The sequence below is a fragment of the Gymnodraco acuticeps genome, unplaced genomic scaffold (assembly GCF_902827175.1).
Source record: "Gymnodraco acuticeps unplaced genomic scaffold, fGymAcu1.1, whole genome shotgun sequence".
Taxonomy (NCBI): domain Eukaryota; kingdom Metazoa; phylum Chordata; class Actinopteri; order Perciformes; family Bathydraconidae; genus Gymnodraco; species Gymnodraco acuticeps.
Genome location: NW_022990346.1, coordinates 893,028 through 918,338, shown reverse-complemented (window position 1 = coordinate 918,338; position 25,311 = coordinate 893,028). Strand labels below are relative to the sequence as shown.

Genomic DNA, 25,311 nt, shown 5'->3' with positions numbered 1-25,311 from the left:
CTCGATCTGCCTGCTCTGCCAGTTCCCTGATCCTGCCTGTATCTACGCTGACCGCCTCGCTTACTCCCTGACTCTCTGCCTGTCCCTGACTCACCTTCTGCCCGCTGTCCTCCGGTGCGTTAAACTGCTCGGTTGGTATTCCTCAGATCCAGTGGAATCTCCAATAAAGTTTATTACCAATTCCCCTTGGTTTCTCGGGTGCTGCATTTGGGTTCTCCTTAAGGCGAGACACCCCAGGTGAATAGGGTAATTTGTTTAACTTAAAGGTATCAGCTAGAAATTTCTCCAGTTAATTACTTACAATAAGGCAATTGTCTTTTGTATTACAAGTTTTCTGAAATAGCATGTTTAAATATGCAAATTACCCATTATCTCATTAAATATGCACATATTTTAACACATTTCAGGAATCGAAATCTGAACTTTGGATATAGCCAGATTCAAAATTCTTGTTTCATTTTGTAGTCATATTAGTATCTAAGGCTTTTACAGAAGGGATATTGGATATCTCTTTTTATCACTCCATAAATCAGAAAATACTGTCAACAGCCCTAAAATATCCATTTTCGCCATGTTTTAGGTATACAATGTTGTATAATTCAGGCTATGAATTATATGTGAACAAACCCTTCTGTAAAAGCCTTCATAATATTGATAGGAATATAACTGGAAGGTTTTGTGTATGTACGTGCAACTGAAGTTGAAATTTCGAACTCAGAGTAGGAGAAACAACTCATTTTGAGAAAACGACCTTTAAAGATTGCAGTGAGGCGCTAGCTAAACCTTCCTGTTCTTTGGATGACAGCTTGCGCATCGACGCACTCCGTGAAGGTATTTCATGTTCAGGGTCATTTTTTTTTTTATAACCTTGCTTCGTGCAAGTGACAATTGTTGTCGTCTTCTCTGTGAACGTTTTTTTCGCCGTTCTTTTGGCATTTTGAGATTTCAATTTCTAGCTGAAAGATAACCAGGAAGTGTTTTAGCACACCACGTGACGCATCTGAACAAATCACGTTGTCAGAAATTGACACCAGCCAATGAGATTTCGTTTCTTGGTTTAAGACCCCTTTGTGCTTTCACGATTGGTTGCTGATACAAAGGAAATGACCATATTTGGATCCGATGAGATTGTGCAGGAGAGACGGAGCTTTCCAGCGATACCTCTGTTGACATGGTGCACACAGCGGTCGCGGTACTTTATGTTACGTTAGAATGCTAACTTTTGGTGAATTTAGGAGAAATCTACAGACGCAAATAGACAAACTATAGTAAAATAAACACTTAAATGTGTATTTTGTACGTTTTCCTTCCAAAAGCCTGAAAGAAAACATGTTATGGAATCAAAATAGCACAAAATCTCAAAATTGACCAGTACTTGAAAAACGATGTTTTTGCCTGCCGTGTCTCGCCTTAAGCTTGTGACAGAACAATCTGGCCAGAACATGGACCCAGCGCACTCCTCTTGACCTAAGGACCGTTTCAAGAGAGTTGATGACGCTCTCCAGAGGCAAGAAGCCTCGATAGCCGCCCTGGCCATCGAGGCTCATCATGCTAACTCTTCACATGACCAGACGCTAACCTGTTTATCTGCGCAGCTACAGCAGCTAACGGCTACTGTGCAGCCGCTAGTGGCAGGAGTGGCCGCTCCTCTTCCTATGCCGTCGACACCCGCTTCTGCATCACCTCTGATGGGATTTACCCCGGAGCCTCGGGTGGGAACTCCGGAGCGCTACGCCGGGGAACCGGAGGGCTGCAGCCCGTTTCTTACGAACTGTTCTATCCTGTTTGCGCTGCAGCCACACACTTTCGCTTCTGAAGCTGCTCGTGTTGCGTTCACGGTCAATCATTTGACTGGGAAAGCCCGACTGTGGGGCACAGCGGAATGGGAGCAACAAACACCCGCCTGCTCTTCGTTCCCCGCTTTTTCTGCGGAGCTGCGCAAGGTGTTTGGACCCGTGTCTGTGGGTCCAGACGCTGCAGGAGGACTACTGAACCTGAGCCAGTGTAATGGATCTGTGGTGGATTATGCCATTGAGTTTCGCACCCAGAGCCGCCTCAGCAACTGGAATTCTGCAGCCCAGTGTGACGCCTATCTGCGTGGTTTGGCGGATTACATTAAAGACGAGCTGGTGTCGTTTGATCTGCCCAATTCACTGGATGGGTTGATTGAACTGACTTCCCGCATGGATCGGCGCATCCAGACACGGAGACGGGAGCGACGATCGGAGGGAGTTCAACATGCCTGGGCTGCGACTCCTCACCTCATTCCAGAGCCGCAACCAGGGGGGGGATGAGCCCATGCAAGTGGGTCGCACCAACCTCACTTTGGAGGAACGTGAGCATCGCAGACGTCGTAACCTGTGTCTCTACTGTGGCCGGGCCAGCCATTTTGTTTCTCACTGCCCGGTAAAAGGCTCAGCAGTAATGGGGAACATACTGGTGAGCCAAACCCCTGGATTTGTTCCCGCTCAGAGACCATTGAGCCACGCCAGGTTGCTATTACCGGATAGCTCTCAGGCTCTTGCTGTTTTTATTGACTCTGGTTCGGACGCGAGTATTATGGATGAAGAGCTTATGCTGCAGTTGGGGATAGACCGGGTTCTTTTGTCTCGCCCAGTTCCAGCCAACGCCTTAGACGGTCACGTGCTGGGGACAGTGACTCATCAGACTGTACCCGTTCACATGCTCCTGTCTGGGAACCATCATGAAACTATTCAGTTTCATGTTCTCCGGTCTCCACATATTCCGCTGATCCTGGGTTATCCATGGCTCCGCCGCCACAACCCTAACATTGACTGGGAGACTAGAGCCATTTTGGGTTGGAGTCCATCTTGTCATCTGATCTGCCTGAAACAGGCTGCCGCGCCTCAGCGTTCGGTGAACCCCAGCCAAGTTCCAGATGTTACAGGGGTTCCACCGGAATATCTGGACTTCAAGGAAGTATTCAGCAAGTCGAGGGCTACTTCCTTACCACCACACCGGCCCTACGACTGTGCCATCGACCTGCATCCCGGCACCAGCCCTCCCAGGGGTCGATTGTACTCCCTGTCTGCTTCGGAAAGAGTTTCCATGGAGACTTATATCAATGACTCTCTGGCGGCTGGGATTATTCGCCCGTCCTCATCACCTGCTGGCGCAGGGTTCTTCTTTGTGGAGAAGAAGGACAAGACCCTAAGGCCCTGTATCGACTTTCGGGGTCTTAATGACATTACGATCAAGAATCGATACCCACTGCCTCTTATCTCTTCTGCATTCGAGTTGCTGCAGGGGGCAACCATATTCACCAAGCTGGACTTGCGTAACGCGTACCACTTGGTACGTATTCGCAAGGGGGATGAGTGGAAGACCGCCTTCAACACCACCTTGGGGCACTACGAGTACCTAGTCATGCCTTTTGGGCTTACCAACGCCCCTGCAGTATTCCAGGCGTTGGTAAATGACGTGCTCAGAGACATGTTGGACCAACACGTGTTTGTGTACTTGGATGACATCCTGATCTTTTCCAAGACGCTGAAAGAACACGTGCACCACGTCCAGGCGGTTCTCAGGAGATTGCTCGAGAATTCGCTGTTTGTTAAAACGGAGAAGTGCGAGTTTCACACATCCTCCGTCTCTTTTCTGGGATACATCGTGGGACAGGGGAGCATCGAGATGGATCCTTCCAAGGTTGATGCAGTCACTTCCTGGCCGGTTCCAGAATCCCGGAAGCGGCTACAACAGTTCCTCGGGTTCGCCAACTTCTATCGGAGGTTCATTCGTGGATACAGTACCTTGGCCGCTCCTCTCACAGCCCTGACCTCCTCTAAGGTTATGTTCCAGTGGTCCTCCTCGGCTGAGGAGGCGTTCCAGAACCTTAAGGCCAGGTTCACCTCCGCCCCCATCCTCCGAGTACCCAATCCTGTAAGACAGTTTGTTTTGGAGGTGGATGCTTCTGATATGGGGGTGGGAGCCATCCTGTCTCAGCGAGCAATGGACAGCCAAAAACTCCATCCCTGTGCTTTCTTTTCAAGGCGTTTGACTCCAGCGGAAAGAAATTATGATGTGGGAAACCGGGAGCTGCTAGCAGTGAAGTTGGCTCTGGAGGAGTGGCGTCACTGGCTCGAGGGGACCAGTCAACCTTTCCTGGTGTGGACCGACCACAAGAATTTGGAGTACATCCGGTCGGCCCGCAGACTGAATTCCAGACAGGCTAGATGGGCCCTTTTCTTCACTCGGTTCAATTTCTCCCTCTCCTACCGCCCTGGTTCTCGGAACATTAAGGCTGACGCTCTTTCTCGTCAGTTTGGAGAGGGAGGTAACATTCCCAGGGGCTCGGACACCATCCTTCCGACTCCTCAGCTCGTCGCCGCCCTCATCTGGGAGGTGGAGGAGAGGGTCAAGGCCGCCCAGCAGGACCAGCCGGGACCCAGTGCCTGTCCTCCGAACCGCCTGTTCGTTCCGCAGACGTTGAGGTCTGATGTTATCCAGTTGGCTCATAACTCCAGACTCACCTGCCATCCTGGGATCCAACGTACATGGGAGGTAGTCCAGCAAAGGTTCTGGTGGGCAACACTTAAGGAGGACACCAGGGAATTTGTTAATGCCTGCCCTGTTTGCAATCAAAACAAGTCTTCTCACCAAGCTCCTGCTGGTCTCCTACGACCTCTGCCTATCCCTCATCGCCCCTGGTCTCACATTTCTCTGGACTTTGTTACTGGTCTGCCACCGTCCAACGGACACACTGCCATCTTGACGGTGGTAGACCGATTCAGTAAGATGGCTCATTTTGTGCCGATACCCAAGCTCGCCTCAGCTAAAGAGACGGCAGAGCTGGTCCTGCTCCATGTGTTCCGGCTCCATGGGCTGCCTACTGATGTGGTTTCCGATCGTGGTCCTCAATTTACCTCGGTGTTCTGGAGGGAATTTTGCACGCTCCTTGGGGCCACGGTCAGTCTGTCATCCGGTTTCCATCCGCAATCCAACGGTCAGACAGAAAGAAAGAACCAGGAGATGGAGACGACCTTACGCTGTATTGTCTCCAAGAACCCAGCGGCCTGGGCTAAACAACTGCTCTGGGTCGAGTACGCCCACAACACGCTGGTCAGTTTGGCCACCAAGCTGTCCCCATTTCAGTGTGCTTACGGGTTTCAACCACCTCTGTTTCCGGCCCTGGAGAGGGAGGTTACCTGTCCGTCCGTCCAGGCTTTCATCCGTCGTTGTCGACGGACCTGGAATCAAGCCCGGAGAACTCTCGTTTGTTCGGCCAACCGGTACGCCTCCTCTGCCAACCGCCGACGTTCCAAAGCACCTGTCTACCAGGTGGGCCAAAAAGTATGGCTTTCCTCCCGGGATATTCCTTTACGGGTGGATTCGAAGATGCTTGCACCTAGATTCATTGGACCTTTTGAGATTGTCAGGATAATCAATCCCGCAGCAGTAAGGCTAAGACTGCCTCGGACTCTGCGGATCCATCCCACCTTCCACGTTTCCAGGATCAAACCTGTCCGAGAGAGTGCCTTGGTTCCTGCGGTCCCTCCCCCACCACCCCCCCGGATGATTGACGGCGGGCCTACGTACACTCTCCGATGAATTCTTCGTTCCCGTTCCAGCTCGTCATGTGTTGGACCCCCGGCTTATCAGGGAGTTCCATCGGCATAATCCCGAGCAACCATCTAAGACTGTCACGTCGACGGGCAGAGACGCAGGGAGAGTCTCTCCTCTTACCGTCAGCTCTTCAGAGGAGGACAGCGAGGGGCCGGCTTCTGATGAGGACGCAGATTCCCACAGGGGGCAGGAGAGGGAGGCCGAAAGAAATTTTTCAGATGAGTATTAATCCCACCCTCCTCTGTAGATTAGCATTTAGGGACGTCAGGAGCCGTCCATTAAGGGGGGGGTTCTGTCATAGTCTGCTCCATCATTCACCAGTAGTTTTCCATTCACCTGTCTCACCTGTTTTCCACACCCACTCGTTAGCTCACTCTCTTTCTCTTCTGCACCCATTAGCTTCTGCCAGTATTTAAACCCGCACCTTACACACACTCTTTGCCAGATTGCACTTTGCCTCATGCTTGTCTTTCCCGCGTTTGATACCAGATTGCCTACCCGGTTCCGACCCTGCCTGTCCTCGATCTGCCTGCTCTGCCAGTTCCCTGATCCTGCCTGTATCTACGCTGACCGCCTCGCTTACTCCCTGACTCTCTGCCTGTCCCTGACTCACCTTCTGCCCGCTGTCCTCCGGTGCGTTAAACTGCTCGGTTGGTATTCCTCAGATCCAGTGGAATCTCCAATAAAGTTTATTACCAATTCCCCTTGGTTTCTCGAGTGCTGCATTTGGGTTCTCCTTAAGCTTGTGACAAAATGAGTGTGACAAACACGTTGGCATCAAAGACGGCTAGCACTTCCTTTCTCCAACAAAGAAACTGCTTTGCTCAAAGCAAACGTGTTTGTGTTGCTGCGTTACAAACGATACAGTATTCTCTTATGTTTCTAATCTTTATCTGCTCATCAGTCAGAACTTTTCTGATACAAGTCAGTAAACAAACCATAGCTTAACATTAAAAAACAGGATCAAAGGCTTTGAACACGTCCCCACAGTTTAAACCCAAACTACACAGCACACAAGACAAATATCCAAACAAATGTGAACAAACAGGGGATTCAAAACAGCAAAGACAACAAACCTAAAAAAACGCTTAGGAATGAATTTCTCTGATAAACAATGGAATACAATTTAAATCAGATAATCAATGATATACAGCATCTCCGTCAGAGAAGTGTTCATTTTTTTTGTGTTACATTTCTATAGAGTTTTTCAGATTGATTAAAACGAGACTGATCATCCACATCTCTACACGGAGGACTGGTACATCTAAAACAAAAAAGCTACATAAAATGTTCGTCACAAACCAGCTCAAGAAATGTTGCTTCTGTCTCCTCTTTCTTGCTAGTTTGTATCCACCACCATCTTTAGATTATATGCCGTAGAGCTGCACGGTGTTGTTCCGGATGGTGCTGAGGACAGTGTCCATGTCCTCCCCCTTCAGCAGGCTGAGCTCCTGCAGCGTGTAGATGCCCATCCCAGGATGAGCGAACTGGCAGACATCTTTCTTAACCTGCAGGAGAGACACACTCATATGTAGTTGAAATGTACTCCTGATGGTTTAGGGCTACAATGCTGAAAACAGTACCATTCTGGCCATTTTGACTTTTCTAATCTAACAAAAAAGCAACTGAAATCATACTTATTCAATAGCAACAAAATAGACGACTTCATTCTTGAAATTAAGATTATGTGATAACATTAGAGGATCAACATGAGCTGGGTTTAAATTGGACATAAAAAATCCAAGAACGAGTAATTCTACCCTGAACTGACACTGTCACGTCTCTTAGTTACAAGGCTGTCTGTGTTTTATTAGCTGTCAGTTGAAAATGCATAAAAAGTACGTTCTTATAAACTGACATTAGCTTCAGTCACATCAGATACATTTAGATGTGTTTAGCTGTAAAAGCAAGCTGGTGGACATTTGAAGTTATTGCCAGTATTAGGAGCTGACAAAAAAAGCCTTAGAACAGTGTATCTTTGCTAGACCTCAATCTAAGAGTACCTGTCTTGGGAGGAAATACGGTGCGTCTGTCTCCAACACGATGCGGTTCAGAGGGATCTGGCGGACAGCATCTCGGGCCTCGGCAGCCTTGTAGTAGGTGATCAGTGCCGTAAAACCAACATACAGGTTGGGGAACTCCGTCAGGAAGGGCTCAATGACCGGATAACTGTTTGTGAAACAGTGCCTGGAAACCACATGAGTAATAAAATACCATCAAGAATTCAGTCAATTCAGTTCAGGCTAAAATTTACCACATTACATTTTTTATAAATGACTTATTTCATACATTACTTTATTTTATTTTATTTATTTGTTCTATGTCCTATACATATTCATGTTGCACTGTTGCAGGGGCGACATAGGCGGTCGCCTAGGGCGCCAGATCTGGGGGGCGCTGCACTGGTAGTGATGGGAGGGGAAAAAACATTTCTGACCGTTGTTGGTGCTCATCCTAATTTTTGGCCCTGATGTAACAACATTCTCACCCCGGTTACACTTTTCATTTGCCCTGTACGATGGGTGCTGTAAGTGATGAAAGTGGGGGATGTTGGCTTATCAGGCGCCCGCAGCTCACAGCCAAAGTGCGAGCGTGGGAGCGAGAGAGTGAGCGAGAGAGAGAGAGAGAGGGGGCGCACCGGTACCGGCGCTGTTGTTATTAGAATCTGGTGCTAGCTGCGCTAACGGATATAAGAAGTAGATGTTTCTACAACCAGGGTGGAGGAGAGCTCTCCTGTCAGACTGAGAGGCTCAGTGAGGTAAAGGACTCTCTGAGTGTTTAGATAGTTAATTTTAGTCTAAGTTATCTCAGTGGGTCTCAATCAAATATATGTTTACAAATTATGTAAACACATATTTCCAAGGCACTCCTTTATAATTATTAGCATAAATAAAAACAGGTTTGAAATCATTCCAATGTATACTATAGGACAGTAAACCAAAAATATCGTTTAAAGTTGGAGAGATACAAAAATATGCATAAATAAATGTTAACCAGTTAAGCCCGAAGGTCCCCCCAGTGGACCCCTCCCACAGTTTTTTTTTTCTCACATGTCTCAGGGCTTCTTAACATTTATGAAACTATTAATGTTTCATACCCTTTTAAAAGGTAAGAAACTCCGCTAACTGACAATAAGAACAATTGTTAGCTAAAAAAAACACAAGAGTAATACCAAGCCTTTGAATTAGCATTGAGCGAAAAAATGCTAACTAATGCTAACGCTTTTTTACACACAACACACGGTAGAAATGCCCTTATTACTATCTTAACTGCACAAACAAGATATACGATTTAAAGCTGAGACTCCACAGATTCCACACATGTAATGTCATCACTGTCCGACCTCGAATTCCTGGAGCTATCAGCCAGAAAAGAGAAAGTAAACAACATCCGTTTTCAAAAATATTACAATAATTACGTCTTACCTTTTTTGATTTGTGATCAAAAGTTGTGTTCAACGGAATAAAAACGCATCTCAAGGTTAATCCAATGTCTTTGTGTCACGTATAATTTTTTACTGATAATCAATCATCATATTTATGGCAATATACTCGGTATAAAGTATTTCCGTCCAGGCTTGCACTTTCAGATATGCTTCGTTTGCTTCTCTATTACGTCCGCTATGGTAATGTTTACGTAGATTTGGGAACTGCCCATCGATTCTATTGGTTCTGATGGTTAAGAAAAAGGTGTAAATCACACGAATCGACCAATGGGTTCCAGAGATATGGTCCTGCGTAAACTATAAAGAATGCCAGCCAGCTTAAGTACATTACGCAGCCGACTTCATTTATTGTTTACAACGTAACGAAGCAGGAAATGCAGCAGGACCCAGAGCGCACGGAGCACAGAGCGGACAGCAGATAACGGAATTGCAGTTGTATTGCTTATAGATTATCAGAACATTTCAAAGGGGACACAGCCCCATTGAATATTAATCTATGGATTAACTACATCATCGTTTTTATCGTTTTAATGCCATTGAAGACCAGTTTAGACCAGATAACGAGGAAGGTAAGTCATTGTTAGCCTAGCGCATTAGCGCTAGCGGCATTTGTTTTGATGTACGTTTTTGTTGATAACGTCGCGAGTTTGTATCTTTCAGTGTTGGGCTGTTCAGGTGGGCACTGTTAGATTCTGTGTCTCCTTGCGATCATAAACAATGTGTTGGATGTGCAGCTAGGATAAGTAATAAGGGAGCGAGGAGTGATTTTCGGTGCTGTAATAGGTTAGCATTTTTTGCTCGGGGCTAATTCAGAGGCTCACTGTAAGAGTAAGCCTATGTTTTATTTTATTTTTTTCACAATAGTTGTATTTGGATGGAATGAATACCTATAGTGATAATTCAAAGTAATAAAATGATTTTTACAGTGAAAAAGTTCAAATGGAACCGATGGTTCCCAAATTACCCAGAGGTGAGTCCGCTTAGACTTTATTTTTCTAAATCTCTCTAAAAAGGTCAAATTTTACTTGTTTTGCATCAATCTTGATACAGGGTACTTATTATATGTTATAGTTTGGATTCCTAAAGCTTTTAGTCTACTAACCCATCATGCAAGGGTGGTTTTCACTATAAGTAAAGGTTTTTTTTTAGGTGGACATTAGAATTTACATGTTTTTACTATGTTCCATCTGAATTTACTTTAAAATAAAAATATCTATATTGATTCTGACACTTCTACATCCAACTCACAGATGTAACCTTGCTTTGAGAAAAATAATTATTCATTTACCCCTTTTAGAAGTGAAGATATATAATTTGTTGTGTTAGTGGCATTTTCGAGCCTGAAACCTGAAAAACAGGCTCAGGGCTTAACTGGTTAACTGGTCAAATAAGATATAAATGAACAACAAAAATAAAATATTGGTTATGTTCACATACTTATTTGATTATTAAAATGTAAACCGATCTTTTTCATATGGGTGTTTTAGAGTTGTACCCCCTAGATCTAGTCTCTAGTAATTGTGTACTCAAAGTGCACCAGATTGAAGCATTTTACTTTCAAATGTTAAAAAAAAAAATCTTTCCGGGGGGGCATACTCCCAGACCCCCCTAGAGGATGTGACGTCCACCCCCCAATTAAAACAAGTTCATACAATACTGAATACATTTGAAGCCATTTTGACATATATTACTGATGTCAATAAGTTTCTGTTTTTGTAGTGTATTTGTCTTTTGTAGAGATTTTTCATTTATTCTTTATATATAAAATCTCGCCTAGGGCAGCAAATTGGCTAGAACCGGCCCTGGTACTAGGCCTCAAGAGCCTTTCTTGTGCTGGCAGACACATAGGCCGTTTCTCAATCGCGAGTACACATGCTGCAGAGCAACTATTTCAAGTATACTACGTCATAGAGTGGCACAGAATGCTGGGCATTTAACATGCATTTAAACAGTCCTTCGGCGCCACTGGATGACGTAGTATACTTGAAATAGTTGCTCTGCAGCAGTTTTACTTGCGATTGAGAAACGGCCATAGAAACAAATTGGCGGGGCGCACTTTGCACGCGCACACACAAACAATTCCACGCGCTCCGCGCTCACATTATGCTAGGCCCACGTGCCTTAGCACCACTGCTATGACTCCATCCTAGGGGAAACACTGTACGTTTTTCATTGCCATATCTACACTGTAGCTGTAGGGAGGCATGTGGCGCAGTGTATAGAGCGTTGGTGTTCGGATCAAGGGAGCACAGGTTCAAACCCCACTGCAGTCAGCATGTCGTTGTGTCTCTGAGACACTTCACCCCAAATTGCTCCTGTGGGGATTGCCCACAGTATTGAGTATGTAAGTCGCTTTGGATAAAAGAGTCTAACAAGTAACATGTAATGTAATGTAGCTACAGTGCACATGAAAATAAAGCCTTGAATCTTGAATCCGCCCAGCCAATCAGACATAGGAACCTTTTTCTCCCACGAAAGTCCGACGGAAAAGGGGGTGAAAAGGTTCTCATGAACTAATTTTAGTTCCGGCTCTTTTTGGTGTGAACGCAACATTTCGGAACTATATCGGAACTAAAGTGGGGAAAAGTACTGCGGTGTGAACGCGCCTAATGACCAATTACAGGGACATTCTCCCTGGAGTAACTGAGGGCTAAGTGCCTTGCCAAGGGCACACTAGTAGTGGTGTTCCAGGCGGGATTTGAACTTGCAAGTGCAACCTTCCGATCATCAGCCCACCTCACTATCCATTAGACCACAACAAAAAAAAACATTATTATTATTATTATCTTTTTCTTTTTTATGAGATCCATTTGATATTTAATTGTTGCGGCCCGCCACAAATAAAACAATGTATGGGAAACACTGCGTCCAACCATAAAAAGAACACTTACATTTTCTTAAATTGACTTGAACAGGAAAGTTAGTCAGATTATTTTCCTCCACACATACCGGTGTATCTTGTGCTCCCTGGGAACGCACTTCTTCATGATTTCCAGCAGGTCCTCATCAGCGTCCCTGCAATGGATCACCAGAGGCTTCTTCATGGCCACAGCCAAACGCAGCTGGCGCTCAAACACCTTCCCAGAGAAGCAACACTCAATATTATTTTACAAATCAATCAAGACATATTTTTGACAACTTCACAGTGTCAAAGACTGTACCTCTTTCTGTTTGGGGGTTTCAGTGGAGTTTTTGTGGGAGTAGTCCAGGCCGATCTCACCAAACGCCACAACTTTTGGATGCCGCATGGCCATCAGCATACTGCGTTCATGGACACTTGAGTAGAATTTGGCAAAGTGGGGGTGGCACCCAAAGGCCCCCCATACCATGTCTTCAGCCAGCAGACCTTCCCACAGGGCCTCCTTCGCCGTGGCCCTTGGGTTGCAGAAGTTGGTGATACAGCCTCTATACTCAGGAGGAAAGCTGCTTCGGTAGTGCCTTCGAAAGCTGCTGAACGTCCCGCGGAAACCAAGCTTTCCATAGAGCATGTCTATGTGACAGTGTGTGTCTATGAACCCAACCTGACTGCCCGGGTAGTTGGTCCCAAAAGGTGCAGCTCCCATGGATAGTCTTCTTTTCGGACGGTCACAATGTGTCAAGGTGTGACGCATGAAGAAGCTTGAATCTGACTTCCTGTGTGTGGCTGTGGAGTTCCACAGTCCTCTTCTGGACTGGAGTGGCAGAGCATACGGATCCGATACATGGGACACAGCGTCGGAAGAGTGGAAACTCTCAGTCCAAACTTTGGATGCCTTTGAAGGGACTGTGTTTGTTTGGTTGGCCCTAAAGGGGACAACAACTGTCCTCTGTGATGGTGAGAAAGGCCTCTCCACAGCGGCCCAAGATGTTTCATTAGGGGATGAAAAGGTGAAAGAGGAAGTTGTAGCTCCCTGGGTATTCAATGGAGGGCTTTCCCATTGATGGGTATCAGGAGAAGCATACTGATGAGGTGAGAAATAACACCTAGAATCTGGGGTATACTCCTCAACATCAAGGGGAGCGTCACAGCATTTGTCTTCCGGTCCATTTTCTGCAGCAAATAACTTGTCCTGAGAGGTTGTTTCTACCAACACATAGGGAGGATCGAAAAACCTCTTCTGTGAATCTTCATCTTTTAGCACCACAGTCTGAAAACCATTCAAAATAAATTAAGTGAAAATATGACAAAAAAAACATTTGCCAGTAAAAATGCAAGAAAGAGATTTCAGGGAAGGTTTGCACTGATTCAAACTTGGCATTAGACTATTTTCTTTGATAGTTAAATGGCTTTTGATTTTAATCATCTTTTATAAAAAAATATGTCTTTGTTTCCCTGGCACATGAAAAATAACAAGAACAAAGTAAATAACAAAAATTGTACAAATTGTTTCATTTCTACAAAAAGAAAGTGGTGTAGCCCAGGGTTTCCGCTAGGATTTTTTCTCGCCGGTCAAATGTCCGGGCAGAATTTATTTTACCGGACACATTTGAAAATTACCGGTCATATTTCAATAATAATAATAAGAGTTGTGTAGCAGAGTTTCCGTTAGCAGGTAATTACCGGACTATGAGCAGATATGCTTCAGTTTAAAACTCAGTTCACAGGGCTCATTTTTATATTGCTTCAGTTTATAATCGTAACAGATCGAAAAATTCAGATTCATTTTTCAATAAATTATTCCACAAACAACAAACAACATAATTATTACATTCAAACAAACTACTTGTAGTAGATAACGTACATTATTCAAAAGTTTACATTAACTTTGAATAATAACACGGGAGAAACGGATCCTCTCTTTTCCCCTCTCCCTCCCTCTCTCTCTGACAGCCCGTCAGTTTCTCATGCAGCTCCTGCAGCTCGCTAAACAGAGGCGGGGCTTCAGGTGATTATGCAGAGCTGCGTGTCTCCATCAGACTCAGCAGCTGATCTGATCTCTCTCGCGTGTCCGGTTATACTTCACTCGCGTTTATGTCCATATCGATCAGATCCAGCTCTCCTGATCGGCCTTTATAGAGAGCACCGATCAAACTATTAAGAGTGAATATCGGCCGATAATGACCGGCGGCCGATCTATCGGAGCCTCCCTAATTATTACCAGACATTTTGACCGGCAGGTTTTGAATTTACCGGTTTTTAATAAATTTTACCAGCTAAAAACCGGTAATTACCGGCTAACGGAAACCCTGGTGTAGCCGTATATGTGTGAGTTAACTTACTCTTTTGTCTGTTAATAACTCTGATCCACCACCTTGGGGTTCAGAGTCCTCAGACGATTGAACGTTGGGCTCCCATGATTCTTCCTGAATACTACCGTTGTCCTCAGATTCATACACCGGTTTAATTGGGGAACAATGTGTGGGGTTCCTGTCAAGCGATGCAGGACTGAGCACTTGAGTCTTCAGTGGTGAGGTCACAGGGGTATTTGTAGTTCTGCCCCTTTCATTTGAGCTGCCAATGGCTGCTATTAGTGCCCTGCTGTAGATAGCTTCCGATCCTTCCTCTGGTGTCCTCTCTCTTTTTTTCACAAGGAAAGAGTGAAGTGAAGTTGACAATACTTGCTCGCTCTCTGAGAATCCTAGCTGCCTGGATGAGTTTTCTATGGGTTTCTCCTGATAGTAAAAGGTGCACACAGACAAAATAAAAACAGTAATTACTTAACAAGAAATAGCAATATATAAAACTTGAGCTTTGATTAAACAACATACTATAGATCTACAATTAATAGATGGTCAGAGCAAAACTTACCTCTGAGGTTATGATTTCTTCATAATTTTTCCTGGACAGCTTCCTCAGCTTAAGCTTGCCTAAAGAGGGCATGCTTTCACCAAGCTCTTTGGCCTTTCTCTTGGGAGTGTTCAGACTCATTGCCCCAAGGCCATCAGGTCCTGGAGAGCTGCCGAGGTTATATGAATCTTCATTCGGAGACATATTCCAGGAAGATGGTGTTCCTGGGCTATCATCACTATCCTGAAGCTGTGTGGGTGAGGTGATGGTAGTCTGAAGCCGCTTGAACTTCAACTTCTTCCTGCGGCTGTCCATGTCTGAGATTTCTAATACAATACAAAGTAAAGGTATCAACACATCTGTGTAACCCTCCAGTTCATCATGCAGGCAACAAGGTTATAACATGAAAACATCACTGTTTAAATACTTAAAGGTCCCATGACTAGGGCTGTAGCGATACACTAATCTCACGATACGATACGATACACGATATTCAGCTCACAATACGATATATATCACGATATTCAGCCAACGATATGATTCGATACGATATACTTATATCATTTTCTGAAAGATTTTAAAGGGACAATGTGATTTTGGTGACATCTTGTGAGTGTTCCATTGACTTGGATTGAATTAATTCAACTGAAAACTGAAAGCATCAATTATACAATATATGGCTCTGATAGAGAGTCTACAGCTTGCAAAATGCTGGACAAAATGAATCAAAAGATGTGGTGAGAAAATTTGTTTCATTTATTGAAACAGTGCAAACTGTAGCTTACAAACCTTTGAAATGTAAGTACATAAAGTGCAGTATCACAATGGAGAATTAAAAGGTGCAGCAGGTGGCGGAACACGGGGGATTTCAATGGGACTTGTTAGAAATTAAAATCAATGTTTTGATGGCATAAAGTACCTTAAACATACCGTCAGTTTAAATGCTGTTTTATACTGAAAAACCAGAAGTTCTTGTGCACAACCAGTTGTTAAGCTTTTATTCTGAAAATCCTTCATCTCCGGTTAACATTTAGCATGTGGCTAATATACCATTTACTATAGAGGTGAATTTAGTAGCGATATGACACTGAGTGTTGCACACCGAAACCTACTGATTTCAACACTACAACTATAGACGTCGAGATATTATTATTGCTGAATATTAAATGAAGGTACAGTTTATTTGAATACGTTTGTTTACAGATGTGGGTAGCATGAGACAACATCCGGAACTACCGGAAATGATACCAGCCGTGAACTATTTTTGGAGTATTGATTACAGCGTTTAAAATGTATTAAATGAAAAGTCATGAAAGAGATAAGGAGGAGAAAAGGCGTGTTTAGTTATATATTTAATGTACAATGTCTGAATCCTCTGTAATGCGCAACAACGAACATTGGAGACGTGGAGGGCCGGCCCCCAGCAGCGCCAACCGGCCCACAGGGAAGAGCCAGCAGAGGATATTTAACAGCTGGAAAGGTGGAGCTCGCTCTCTTCCCTTCGCTCACGAGAGCCAGAACACAGCTGTTTTTCTGACTGAACCATCTTCTGCTTGTAACATTACCACGCTTTTTATTAATTAAAGTATACATTTGAACCTTCTCAGACTCAATCAGTTTCCTTTTTAAAGCTTCTCTCCTGGATGCGAGAATAACGAACACAGTTATCAGACTTAATGTATCGATACCCGCGGCTGAAATATCGATACGTTCTCGGAAAACTAAATATCGATATATATCGCAGGATCGATTATATTGCACAGCCCTACCCATGACATGGCCATTTCTACTGATCATAATTACATTGTTGAGGTCTACTAGAATAGATTTACATTATTCAATGTTCCAAAATCACATTGGGTTTTCTCATACAGCATCTCTGTATAGTATGTGTATTCACTCTCTGTCCTAAACGGCTTGTTGGAGCTCCTGCCCCCCCTCCCTATGAGCCCACTGTGCTCTGATTGGTCAGCTCGCCCACTCTGTTCTGATGAGTCCACCACCGTTACAGCGGAACATCAGTGATTATGTGTTACAATGGTGTTTGTTAGCAACCAGAAAATGACACCAGTAATGACAAACAGATGAGAATGCTGCGTGGGGTCTGGGTGCCGTGTTGGCGGGACGTTGCGGGGCTCGCTGCTTCTCCCTTTGAGGCTCGAGGAGCGGACAGTGTGAGCTGGATTACTGGTGTTGTTTCCTGGTTGCTGCGTGGGGTCTGCGAAACTCAGCCTGAGCACACACACTCACAGCCTGAGCTCCGTGTGTGTGTGTGTGTGTGTGTGTGTGTGTGTGTGTGTGTGTGTGTGTGTGTGTGTGTGTGTGTGTGTGTGTGTGTGTGTGTGTGTGTGTGTGTGTGTGTGTGTGTGTGTACGGAGCTCTGTGCAGCACCACTGCTGAGAAAAGATTAGACTGATGCCCCGGCCACACGAGGACGAAAACGGTCGTTTGCGTTACTGTTTAGTGTCATATAGACCATTCGGCCACACGAGGACGACCGAATACCAGTAGCGTGGCGTGGGGAAAAATGTAGGGGAAGCCCATTTTTTGGGTCGGGGGGTGGTCAATAACGTAACCAGATGAGTGATTACAGCGCCCGGTATCATTTTACACACATTTGTATCACACAGATGCAGGACTTGCACACGCCTGTTATCTAACCGACAGGTCCGCACGCACTCTCCAGCTGAAACTCTCTCCTTATTAATTTAAGCATTTTACTTATTAATGTATGCAGACAATCACACAATCTATGTGATTTTTGGATTTACCGTGCCTCTCAATTGCCCGTGACAGGTTGGCAAAGTCGATGAATCCTGAAGTTGCCCAAGGATTGTTCAGGGAGCACGAATCCTTGTCAAAAAGAAGACATGGCCAGCAAAATAGACGCTGAAGTTTAGCGCTTCCAGTTAGCCACTCCGTGCGGACATAATTGTCCTCATTGAACGTCCGATTCTCTCCCTTTTTCCTCTGCGTACACACAGCTCGAGTGCGGGCATTTGCCTGTCATCTGATTTAATTTGTAGTTGCTGCTGTAGCGGAAGTTTAGTAAAGTTATGTTTGATTAAGTACGCCAAATCTCCACCCTCCATAATGCTTCATTTGCTTGATAATTTCTAACGGCGGTGATGACAGTTACAGTATTAAAACTGATGTTGATGTGATTTGATTGGATGGCAGTGTCCAATCAAATCGCCAGCCGCCAGCCGCCTCTGAAGGGAAGCAAGAGGCGGCTAGCTTCCCTTGGCATGGCCCTGACCAATCACAGGTTGGCAGGGGCATCACGTGGGCCTCATCTGATTGGTCAATCCCTCCATTTTTTTTCACCAAGGGAAGCTAGATTCGGCTGGCCTCCTCTCGCAACAGTGAGTGCAATCTACTGTTTCACCATAACATCTAGAGGGGCGCTGTTTGTTTCACTCTTTGTAAAATACTCAATGAGAATGGGGGAGAGCCGGGCCGGCAGCAACACACAGCAAAGGAGAATTATCGAAACAAAACAAAGTGTTTGTATTTATTTATTTAAATTATAACTACAATCCGAAAAAACAGGGGAAGCCTGGCTTCCCTTGGCCTCCGGGAGAAAACGCCACTGCCGAATACGGCACTAAACGACTGCGTAAACGATAACGGGTCCCAAGGTGGATAGAACGGCATACGCAACGCTCTGGGGGGGTCCAACGGCTCCGTTTGTACGCCCTATACGATAATTTTCTGATAATGATGAGGCAATAGCCCCGCCTCTCCCCACCTCTGCTGCTCACCCCCGCGTCAAAGTAAACTGCACACTGAATTCAGATTATTTATCTTTCTCTCGATATGGACCTAAACGCGAGTGAAGTCTAATCTGACAGGACGGAGACACGCAGCTCTGCTCACCTGCAGCTCCTCCCGCTGTGATGCGGCGGTGAACGGAGTAAAACACACACTTCAAGTCCGATCATCACCCTCACCTAAACTAGATATAAATATGTTTATTTTTACTGTCGGCCGGGTCACTCATTACTGGATCAGCTGCTGCATGAAACAGACACTGGCGCTGTCCGAAGAGAGGGAGGAAAAAGAGAGGCTCCGTGTATTTTATTATTATAATATATAGATTCGTTATTCATTTGTTTTAAAGCTCAATAAATAACAAAGAAGACCTTTGACCGGCACTTTTATAATTTTGTCGGAAGATTTAAACTTTAATACACGTTGACTGGCGAAAAACTGCCCGGTTCCCTCGGCCCCCACCGCGGAGAATAAACAGAAGGGCAACCATGACAACCATGCTTCTTCGCTGCTTTTGTGGAGGAAGTTACAGCGCCACGTACAGGCTCCTGCATATGTACTGCAGCTTCTCCAGCGGTTGGAGCTAAACGGAGCTGTCTCGTGTGGACAGACACTATCCGGATGACTATTGCGTGTGGACGGAAGCTTTTTTGCGATTGCGTTTGCGTTAATCCTATGCGTTTAGCCGTTTTCGTCCTCGTGTGGCCGGGGCATGAGTGAGTGTGTGTGTGCAAAGCTCCGCGGCTGAGAAAAGATAAGGCTGAGTGAATGTGTGTGTGCGGAGCTCCGCAGTGTTACGTCACTATGACCAGGAAGAAAAAAATGGAAAAAGAAAAATCTCCAACAAGGCGTTCTGGGGCAGCATAGATAGACAGGTTTTTTCTATGTTAGAGTTTTACTCGCTACAGGGTGTACTTTGAGGGTTTGTGACTTTGCAGACCGTTTACACGAATAAAAAGCTACATAACACACAAGGGGACGGGTAATAACCAGAAAAGCATGACATGGGACCTTTAAGATAAAAATGCAGTTATAATTGCTCCCATAATGAGGAATCATCTTGTGAAAAATTAAGTTAGCAGATAAATACCAAATCAATGTTCACATTTACAAGTATATAGCATATTGCATGAAAATGTATCCTATGGGTTATTTCCTAAGTATAGTTAACTGTAAACCCGCAGTTACAAATTATTTAATTTAATGTCTGGTCATAATCTAAATGTCTCGTGTCCTTCATTAAGACAGGTTGTAACTATGTTGTGGTGACCACATTTTCTTAAACATCCAATTCAAGGTCTTCTGAGGCCCAATTCTCTTGAATTTAGAGACCAAAAGCAGCTGTCTAAGACTAGTTTGAGAAACTGATAAAGTTAAATACAAAAAATACAGAGCATTTTTAAGATAAAAACTAGCAGGCTTTACAGAAGCTAAGAGAAAACAATTATAAAGACAGAGATGCTTAAATGTGTGAATGTCTAAGCACAGAAATATAATACAATATTGAAAGATGGACGATAGAGACAGAGATGTATTTCCAGGAAAAACAGCAGCTCACAACAAGATACTGAAGGAACCTTAATAATATACTGGATCGCCAAGACATAACCATAACAATAGTAAGGTTTGACTGTCGAAACCGTATACTTTATTTATCTGATTCTCAGATGTTAACTTAATAAATTGATGTAAAACTACGAAACATATTCTGCGAGACATTATGGCTACCATTTGTTTCATTGAAGTTAGCTAATGTTATCTAGCGTCACCTGGGGGGGTGTCAATCAGTTTAAATTGTTAAGATTGGTGAAATTAAAAGTTAAACCTAGGTAACGTTAGCTTTAATCATTTGTAAACAGTCTGGCAGTGTTTGTGCAGCGGTCTGCTCTTACCTTGTAGGATAATACGCTGACACTGCAGTCATTGGAGATGTGTTGCTAACCAACGAAGCCGTTAGTTAGCACCTTTACTACAGCCAATTAACCGTTAGCTAACTGTTTTAAGCGGTTTATTCAAAACAGTGAGTAAAGATGATTTTCCGTCGTCAAAAATCGGGTTAACAATCACAGTAACTTCTTTATCACGTGTATAGCTAGTCAGTTAAATGCATCGATTCGTTTATTTATCGAGCTTACCGTTACCTTTTCGGGCAAGGCTCAGTAGAAGTTGCCAGTCAGTGCAGGAGGTCAAAATAAAACTGCGTCACTTCATCTGCCAGCCACTGTCCGCTCGGTCATTTACACGATTTACCGTTTACACCGTTTCTCAACAAAAACAAATTAAAACAACGCTTCATTGACATTATTAAAAGTTGATTCAACTAAAACATGTAGGTTTCAATTATCCGCCAGATGGTGGTAAAGGTTTCTTATTTGGGCCGTTTGAACCATATAGGCTTTGAAGCTGAGGTTTGAACCTGTTTGAACGCAAGCAAAAGACCAGATTGGTCTACATACCTCGTCGCGACATCAATTATACCAACGAGATTTGACAAAATAGCAGAAAGCACCGCGAAAACAGCATTGGCCCCAGGCGGGTGAGCAAGTCAAATTAATTGATAAATACGTCACAATTTATTCAGGTAAAAGTGTTTTGAACACATTTAAAATATACAAGGAAAGCACACATTTAAATAGTGGATGAGATACATTATAAACAATGAGTTTATGTTTACGATTTTAGAGGCAATTCTGATTATGAAAATTAAAAAACAGACATGACAAAATGAAAAAGATAAACACAACATTCATGAGGCAAAAGAGATTTAAGGAGTGGAAATAAACACTAGATGTAGTTAGCAAAGTCAGGATTGACTCCCACAAAAAAAAACTGGTTAACACTGCCAGTGAAACTGGATTTAAAGGTCCCATGTCATGGCCATTTCTACTGATCATAATTCCATTGTTGAGGTCTACTAAAATAGATTTATATTGTGCAATTTTCCAAACTCACATTGGTTTCTCATACAGCATCTCTCTGTATAGTATGTGTATTCACTCTGTCGTAAACGGCTTGCTGGAGCTCCTGCCCCCCTCCCTCCCTATGAGCCCATTGTGCTCTGGTTGGTCAGCTCGCCCACTCTGTTCTGATGAGTCCACCACCGTTACAGCGGAACATCAGTGATTATGTGTTACAATGGCGTTAGCAACCAGAAAATGACACCAGCAATGACAAACAGATGAGATGCTGCGTGGGGTCTAGGTGCTGTGTTGGCGGGACGTTGCGGGGCTCGCTGCTGGAGCGGACAGTGCGAGCTGGCTTACTGGTGTCGTTTCCTGGTTGCTGCGGGGGATCTGCGAGACACAGCGAAACCCAGCCTGAACCCAGCCCGAGCGCGCACACACACACACCTGCAGCCTGGCTGTGAGTCTGCGTGTGTGTTCAGAACGAGCACAGGCAGGCCGCGTCTCGCCGTCGCAGCTGAGAAAGGATTGAGTGTGTGTGTGTGTGTGTGAGGAAGTACGTCACGTTACCCAATACGTCACTGTACTTACTACACTATAAGAAAACAATGGAACAAGTTCAAATATCCAACGAGGCGTTCTGGGGCAGCATAGACAGGTATTTTCTGTGTTAGAGTTTTACTCCCTACAGGGTGTACTTTAAGGGTTTGTGACTTTGCAGACCGTTTGCATGCATAACAAGCTACATAACACACAAGGGGACGGTTAATAACCGGAAAAGCATGACATGGGACCTTTAAATAAGTAATCTAACAGGTACAGCTCTTTATTTGTCCTTTATAATAACCCTTTAGGTAGTGTCTTGACTGCTGAGTCGACACACTGATACGATTAAGAGAGACTTAATTACATTCTAAGTGAAATTATATAGTCCTATTTTTTTGCATTCAAAATTCATTATGACAGATGGTTACAAAAATATTCGACAGTAACACATTTTGTCAGACTTTTGGTAATCCCAGTGATGTCTTGTAGGCACCAAAGCTGTATCCTTTACCTGTAGCAAGGGATGAAGATTCATCAGTCACTCAATCCTAATGTAGTGAGAGACGTACACGACACATAGTTGTCCCTCTTCAACATGCTTCTTTGGTAGACATTTACAATTATGTGCATCCCTTTTATAAAATACAGAAAAAGGTAATTATTTGTCACTATTGATTATTTATTATTAAATAATTTGGTCTAATATGTCCATCTTAGTTTCTCCACATCCAACGTTATGTCTTTGAATGTCTTAATCAGTCATATTTGAGAGGCTGAAAACATTATTTCCTTCCATTTCCATTCAAAAGTACTTAACTTACTTTTTTTTAAATGATCACGTACGTTCTACGAGTGGTTAGTTGACTAAACATTGCAGCTTTAGTTCACTGACTTTATAATATATCAAGGTAAAATGAAATGAATGAAGAATAGAAACTCAGCTTTGGACAAATGATGATAAGCATAACACTGAAAGGTTTAACCTTCTGCTCCCCACCATGCACCAGAGTCAGTCAGGGAGATAGCTCTTTGAATAAAAGCTTTAAAACTGTAAAGGTTGAGCGCACAGTGGTTAGTCTGAATAGCAGAATCTGCAATTAAAGTGATTTAAACAATGTGCATGCGAATGTCTCTCCGAGCTGACACTTCTTGTATAGGTGACATTTGGATCAGTGCTTACATGCTGAGCCCTTCTTTTCAAGGACCCAGTAGCAGAAGCCCCTCCTGGCACGGTCATTGAACTCATTCCTGAGCCGCGGCATGTCTTGAGGTAAGGTTTTTGGTTTGTTATGATGCAAATCTAAAGAAACAAATGGCATATAGTGAATTTGCATGGAGGTAAATAATAAAATGTAAGATATTTAAATACCTGTTAATATAAGCCTTACTGTATGCTGGCACCACCATGGAGGGAACAGGATCATTAATCAAAGTTTTATCCGGAGTCAGAGGAGGTAGCAGCCGGTTTGGAGCACCTTCATGTGATTGATACACTAGGGCATGTAATAAAGCCAAATTAGAGACCCATTTTCTTTTGCACAGAACATTAGTAGAGAACTCTCTGCCCTCTCTCCTGGTCATCGCCCAGTTTTATATTATCTGTGAAATAGGATCATTTTCACAAACCTCTGTCCTTCAACAAGGCAGCTGGAACTGATGCAAGATAAACTGGAACCTAGGTGGGAATAGAAGTGCATAGTATCACAAGAGTACAAAGTATTTTTATATTTATCGGGACTTTCATTTGTTTTTCTGTCATCCTGTTGGTAATAGGGTGTTTTGTTTCATGTGCTCCTACCATTGTTTTCATTTTGCTCCAGTGGTCAGTCTGGAGATGCGGAAACACGACTGGGTGACTTATTGGCCAAAATGTCATGCTGGTGAAGAAAATCAAAAGATGATGAATATTGGTTAGCGTCTAAAACTTCTGCTCATCATCATGCACCGCCAGGCTGTAAAGCAGATTTTGTAATATGTGTGTGAGAGACACAGAGAAAGCACTCAACGATGACCTCTTACTTACTTCTCTTTTCTGAAACGACTCGAGTTCCATGTTCTTTCTCCTGCCTTCATATTCCTCAAAAATACTGATGGCAGCTCACCGCGACTCACACACACACACAGACACACAAAGATGGCTTGTGTTACTCTGTCGCTAAGCAACATGTTTTGCAACAGTACCCCTGCTGTGGTACACCGGAGCCGGTAATCATTTCTGATTGTAACATTCAACTTGGAATGGATATCATTGTGTGTCTGTGAGTTTATGCAGTCAGGATTATACAAGTGACATTTGTGTGAAGTTATTCGGCTTCTATCAAACAGTACATACAGATGAAACCTGCACAAGTAACGACATTGCTAAAGACTATTCTGTTGAATGTGCCTTAACTGCCATGTGTTTGCTCTATTTTCTATATACTATGATATTGCTATACGTGTTGCTTTCCATTAAGAATACTTTTATATGCTGCTGCTAAATGAAGATGATTGCTGACAAAATAAATGTCAACATGAAATTTAATATGCATTAACAATAAAGAATCCTATCTTATGTGTTAACTTTATTGGATGTGACAGCTCTGATATTCCTAAATCATTCAAATCAAAGTTTTTTTAAATACACTCCTAATCGCACACAACTGTGCAACTGTATTCTATTCATTCTATGCATTCAACTCCCTGATACACCCCGAACTCCGCCAAATAAAATCACAAAAACGCCAACTGGAACGCCTTCACAAGAAAGCCACTCAGTTAACAGTTAATCTCCATGCCTACACCGACTACCTACAACAGTACAATAACGCACTCAAAGCAGCCCGGTCCAAGCACTACTCACAACTGATACACTCCGGCTCCAGCAACTCCAAGGCTATGTTCTCCACCATCAGCACACTCCTTAAACCCTGTGACAACACCACCCCATCCTTCACAACCCCACAGTACAATTCTTTCCTCTCGTTCTTTCAATCCAAAATCGACAGCATTTATAGAAACCTGACCTCCTCAGCAGCTCTCCCCATCTCCCCTCCTGGCTCCCCCCCTTCGCCTCACAGCCCCTATCCCGGTTCCCCCCTCTGACCCCAATGCAACTGTCCAACCTCATGGCTGGATTGAACTCCACTTGCACTCTGGACCCCATACCAACAACATTTGTCAGGGAATGCCTCCCTGACATCTCCCAACTCATAACCACAATCATGAACTCCTCTGCTCTGGATCAGTCCCCCCCTCACTCAAACTGGCTGCTGTTACACCCATGCTGAAAAGACCTGGACTCACACCTGACATCATGTCCAACTTCCGGCCCATCTCGAATCTCCCCTTCCTATCAAAACTACTCAAACGTG

At 44.1% G+C, this 25,311-nt stretch overlaps 1 protein-coding gene across 3 annotated transcripts; it reads right to left on the bottom strand.

Annotated features, from left to right (window-relative positions):
- Window positions 1–6,591: 6,591 nt before the first annotated feature.
- Window positions 6,592–24,957, bottom strand: tatdn2 (TatD DNase domain containing 2). Of its 3 annotated transcripts, XM_034223859.1 has the most exons (11): window positions 23,982–24,957; window positions 23,757–23,835; window positions 23,585–23,633; window positions 23,347–23,451; window positions 23,139–23,258; window positions 14,757–15,061; window positions 14,228–14,620; window positions 12,190–13,155; window positions 11,978–12,105; window positions 7,587–7,770; window positions 6,592–7,091 (listed from the first exon to the last, which is right to left on the bottom strand). In XM_034223859.1, the coding sequence occupies exons 6-11, from the start codon at window positions 15,048–15,050 to the stop codon at window positions 6,951–6,953; spliced, it is 2,106 nt and encodes a 701-aa protein (XP_034079750.1). In that variant the 5' UTR covers window positions 15,051–15,061; window positions 23,139–23,258; window positions 23,347–23,451; window positions 23,585–23,633; window positions 23,757–23,835; window positions 23,982–24,957; the 3' UTR covers window positions 6,592–6,950. The 3 variants fall into 3 exon arrangements, with proteins under 3 accessions (XP_034079750.1, XP_034079752.1, XP_034079753.1); XM_034223861.1 differs by lacking the exons at window positions 23,139–23,258; window positions 23,347–23,451; window positions 23,585–23,633; window positions 23,757–23,835; window positions 23,982–24,957 and adding an exon at window positions 20,645–20,811; XM_034223862.1 differs by lacking the exons at window positions 23,139–23,258; window positions 23,347–23,451; window positions 23,585–23,633; window positions 23,757–23,835; window positions 23,982–24,957 and adding an exon at window positions 20,402–20,426.
- Window positions 24,958–25,311: the final 354 nt, after the last annotated feature.

Excerpts from the sequence above, each read along its gene's own strand:
- tatdn2 (XM_034223859.1), bottom strand. The coding sequence starts at position 15,050 with ATGGACAGCCGCAGGAAGAAGTTGAAGTTCAAGCGGCTTCAGACTACC. Across the intron at positions 14,621-14,756 it reads AAGAAATCATAACCTCAGAG|GAGAAACCCATAGAAAACTC; the intron begins GTAAGTTTTGCT and ends TTTTACTATCAG. Across the intron at positions 12,106-12,189 it reads AAACCCCCAAACAGAAAGAG|GTGTTTGAGCGCCAGCTGCG; the intron begins GTACAGTCTTTG and ends TTCTCTGGGAAG.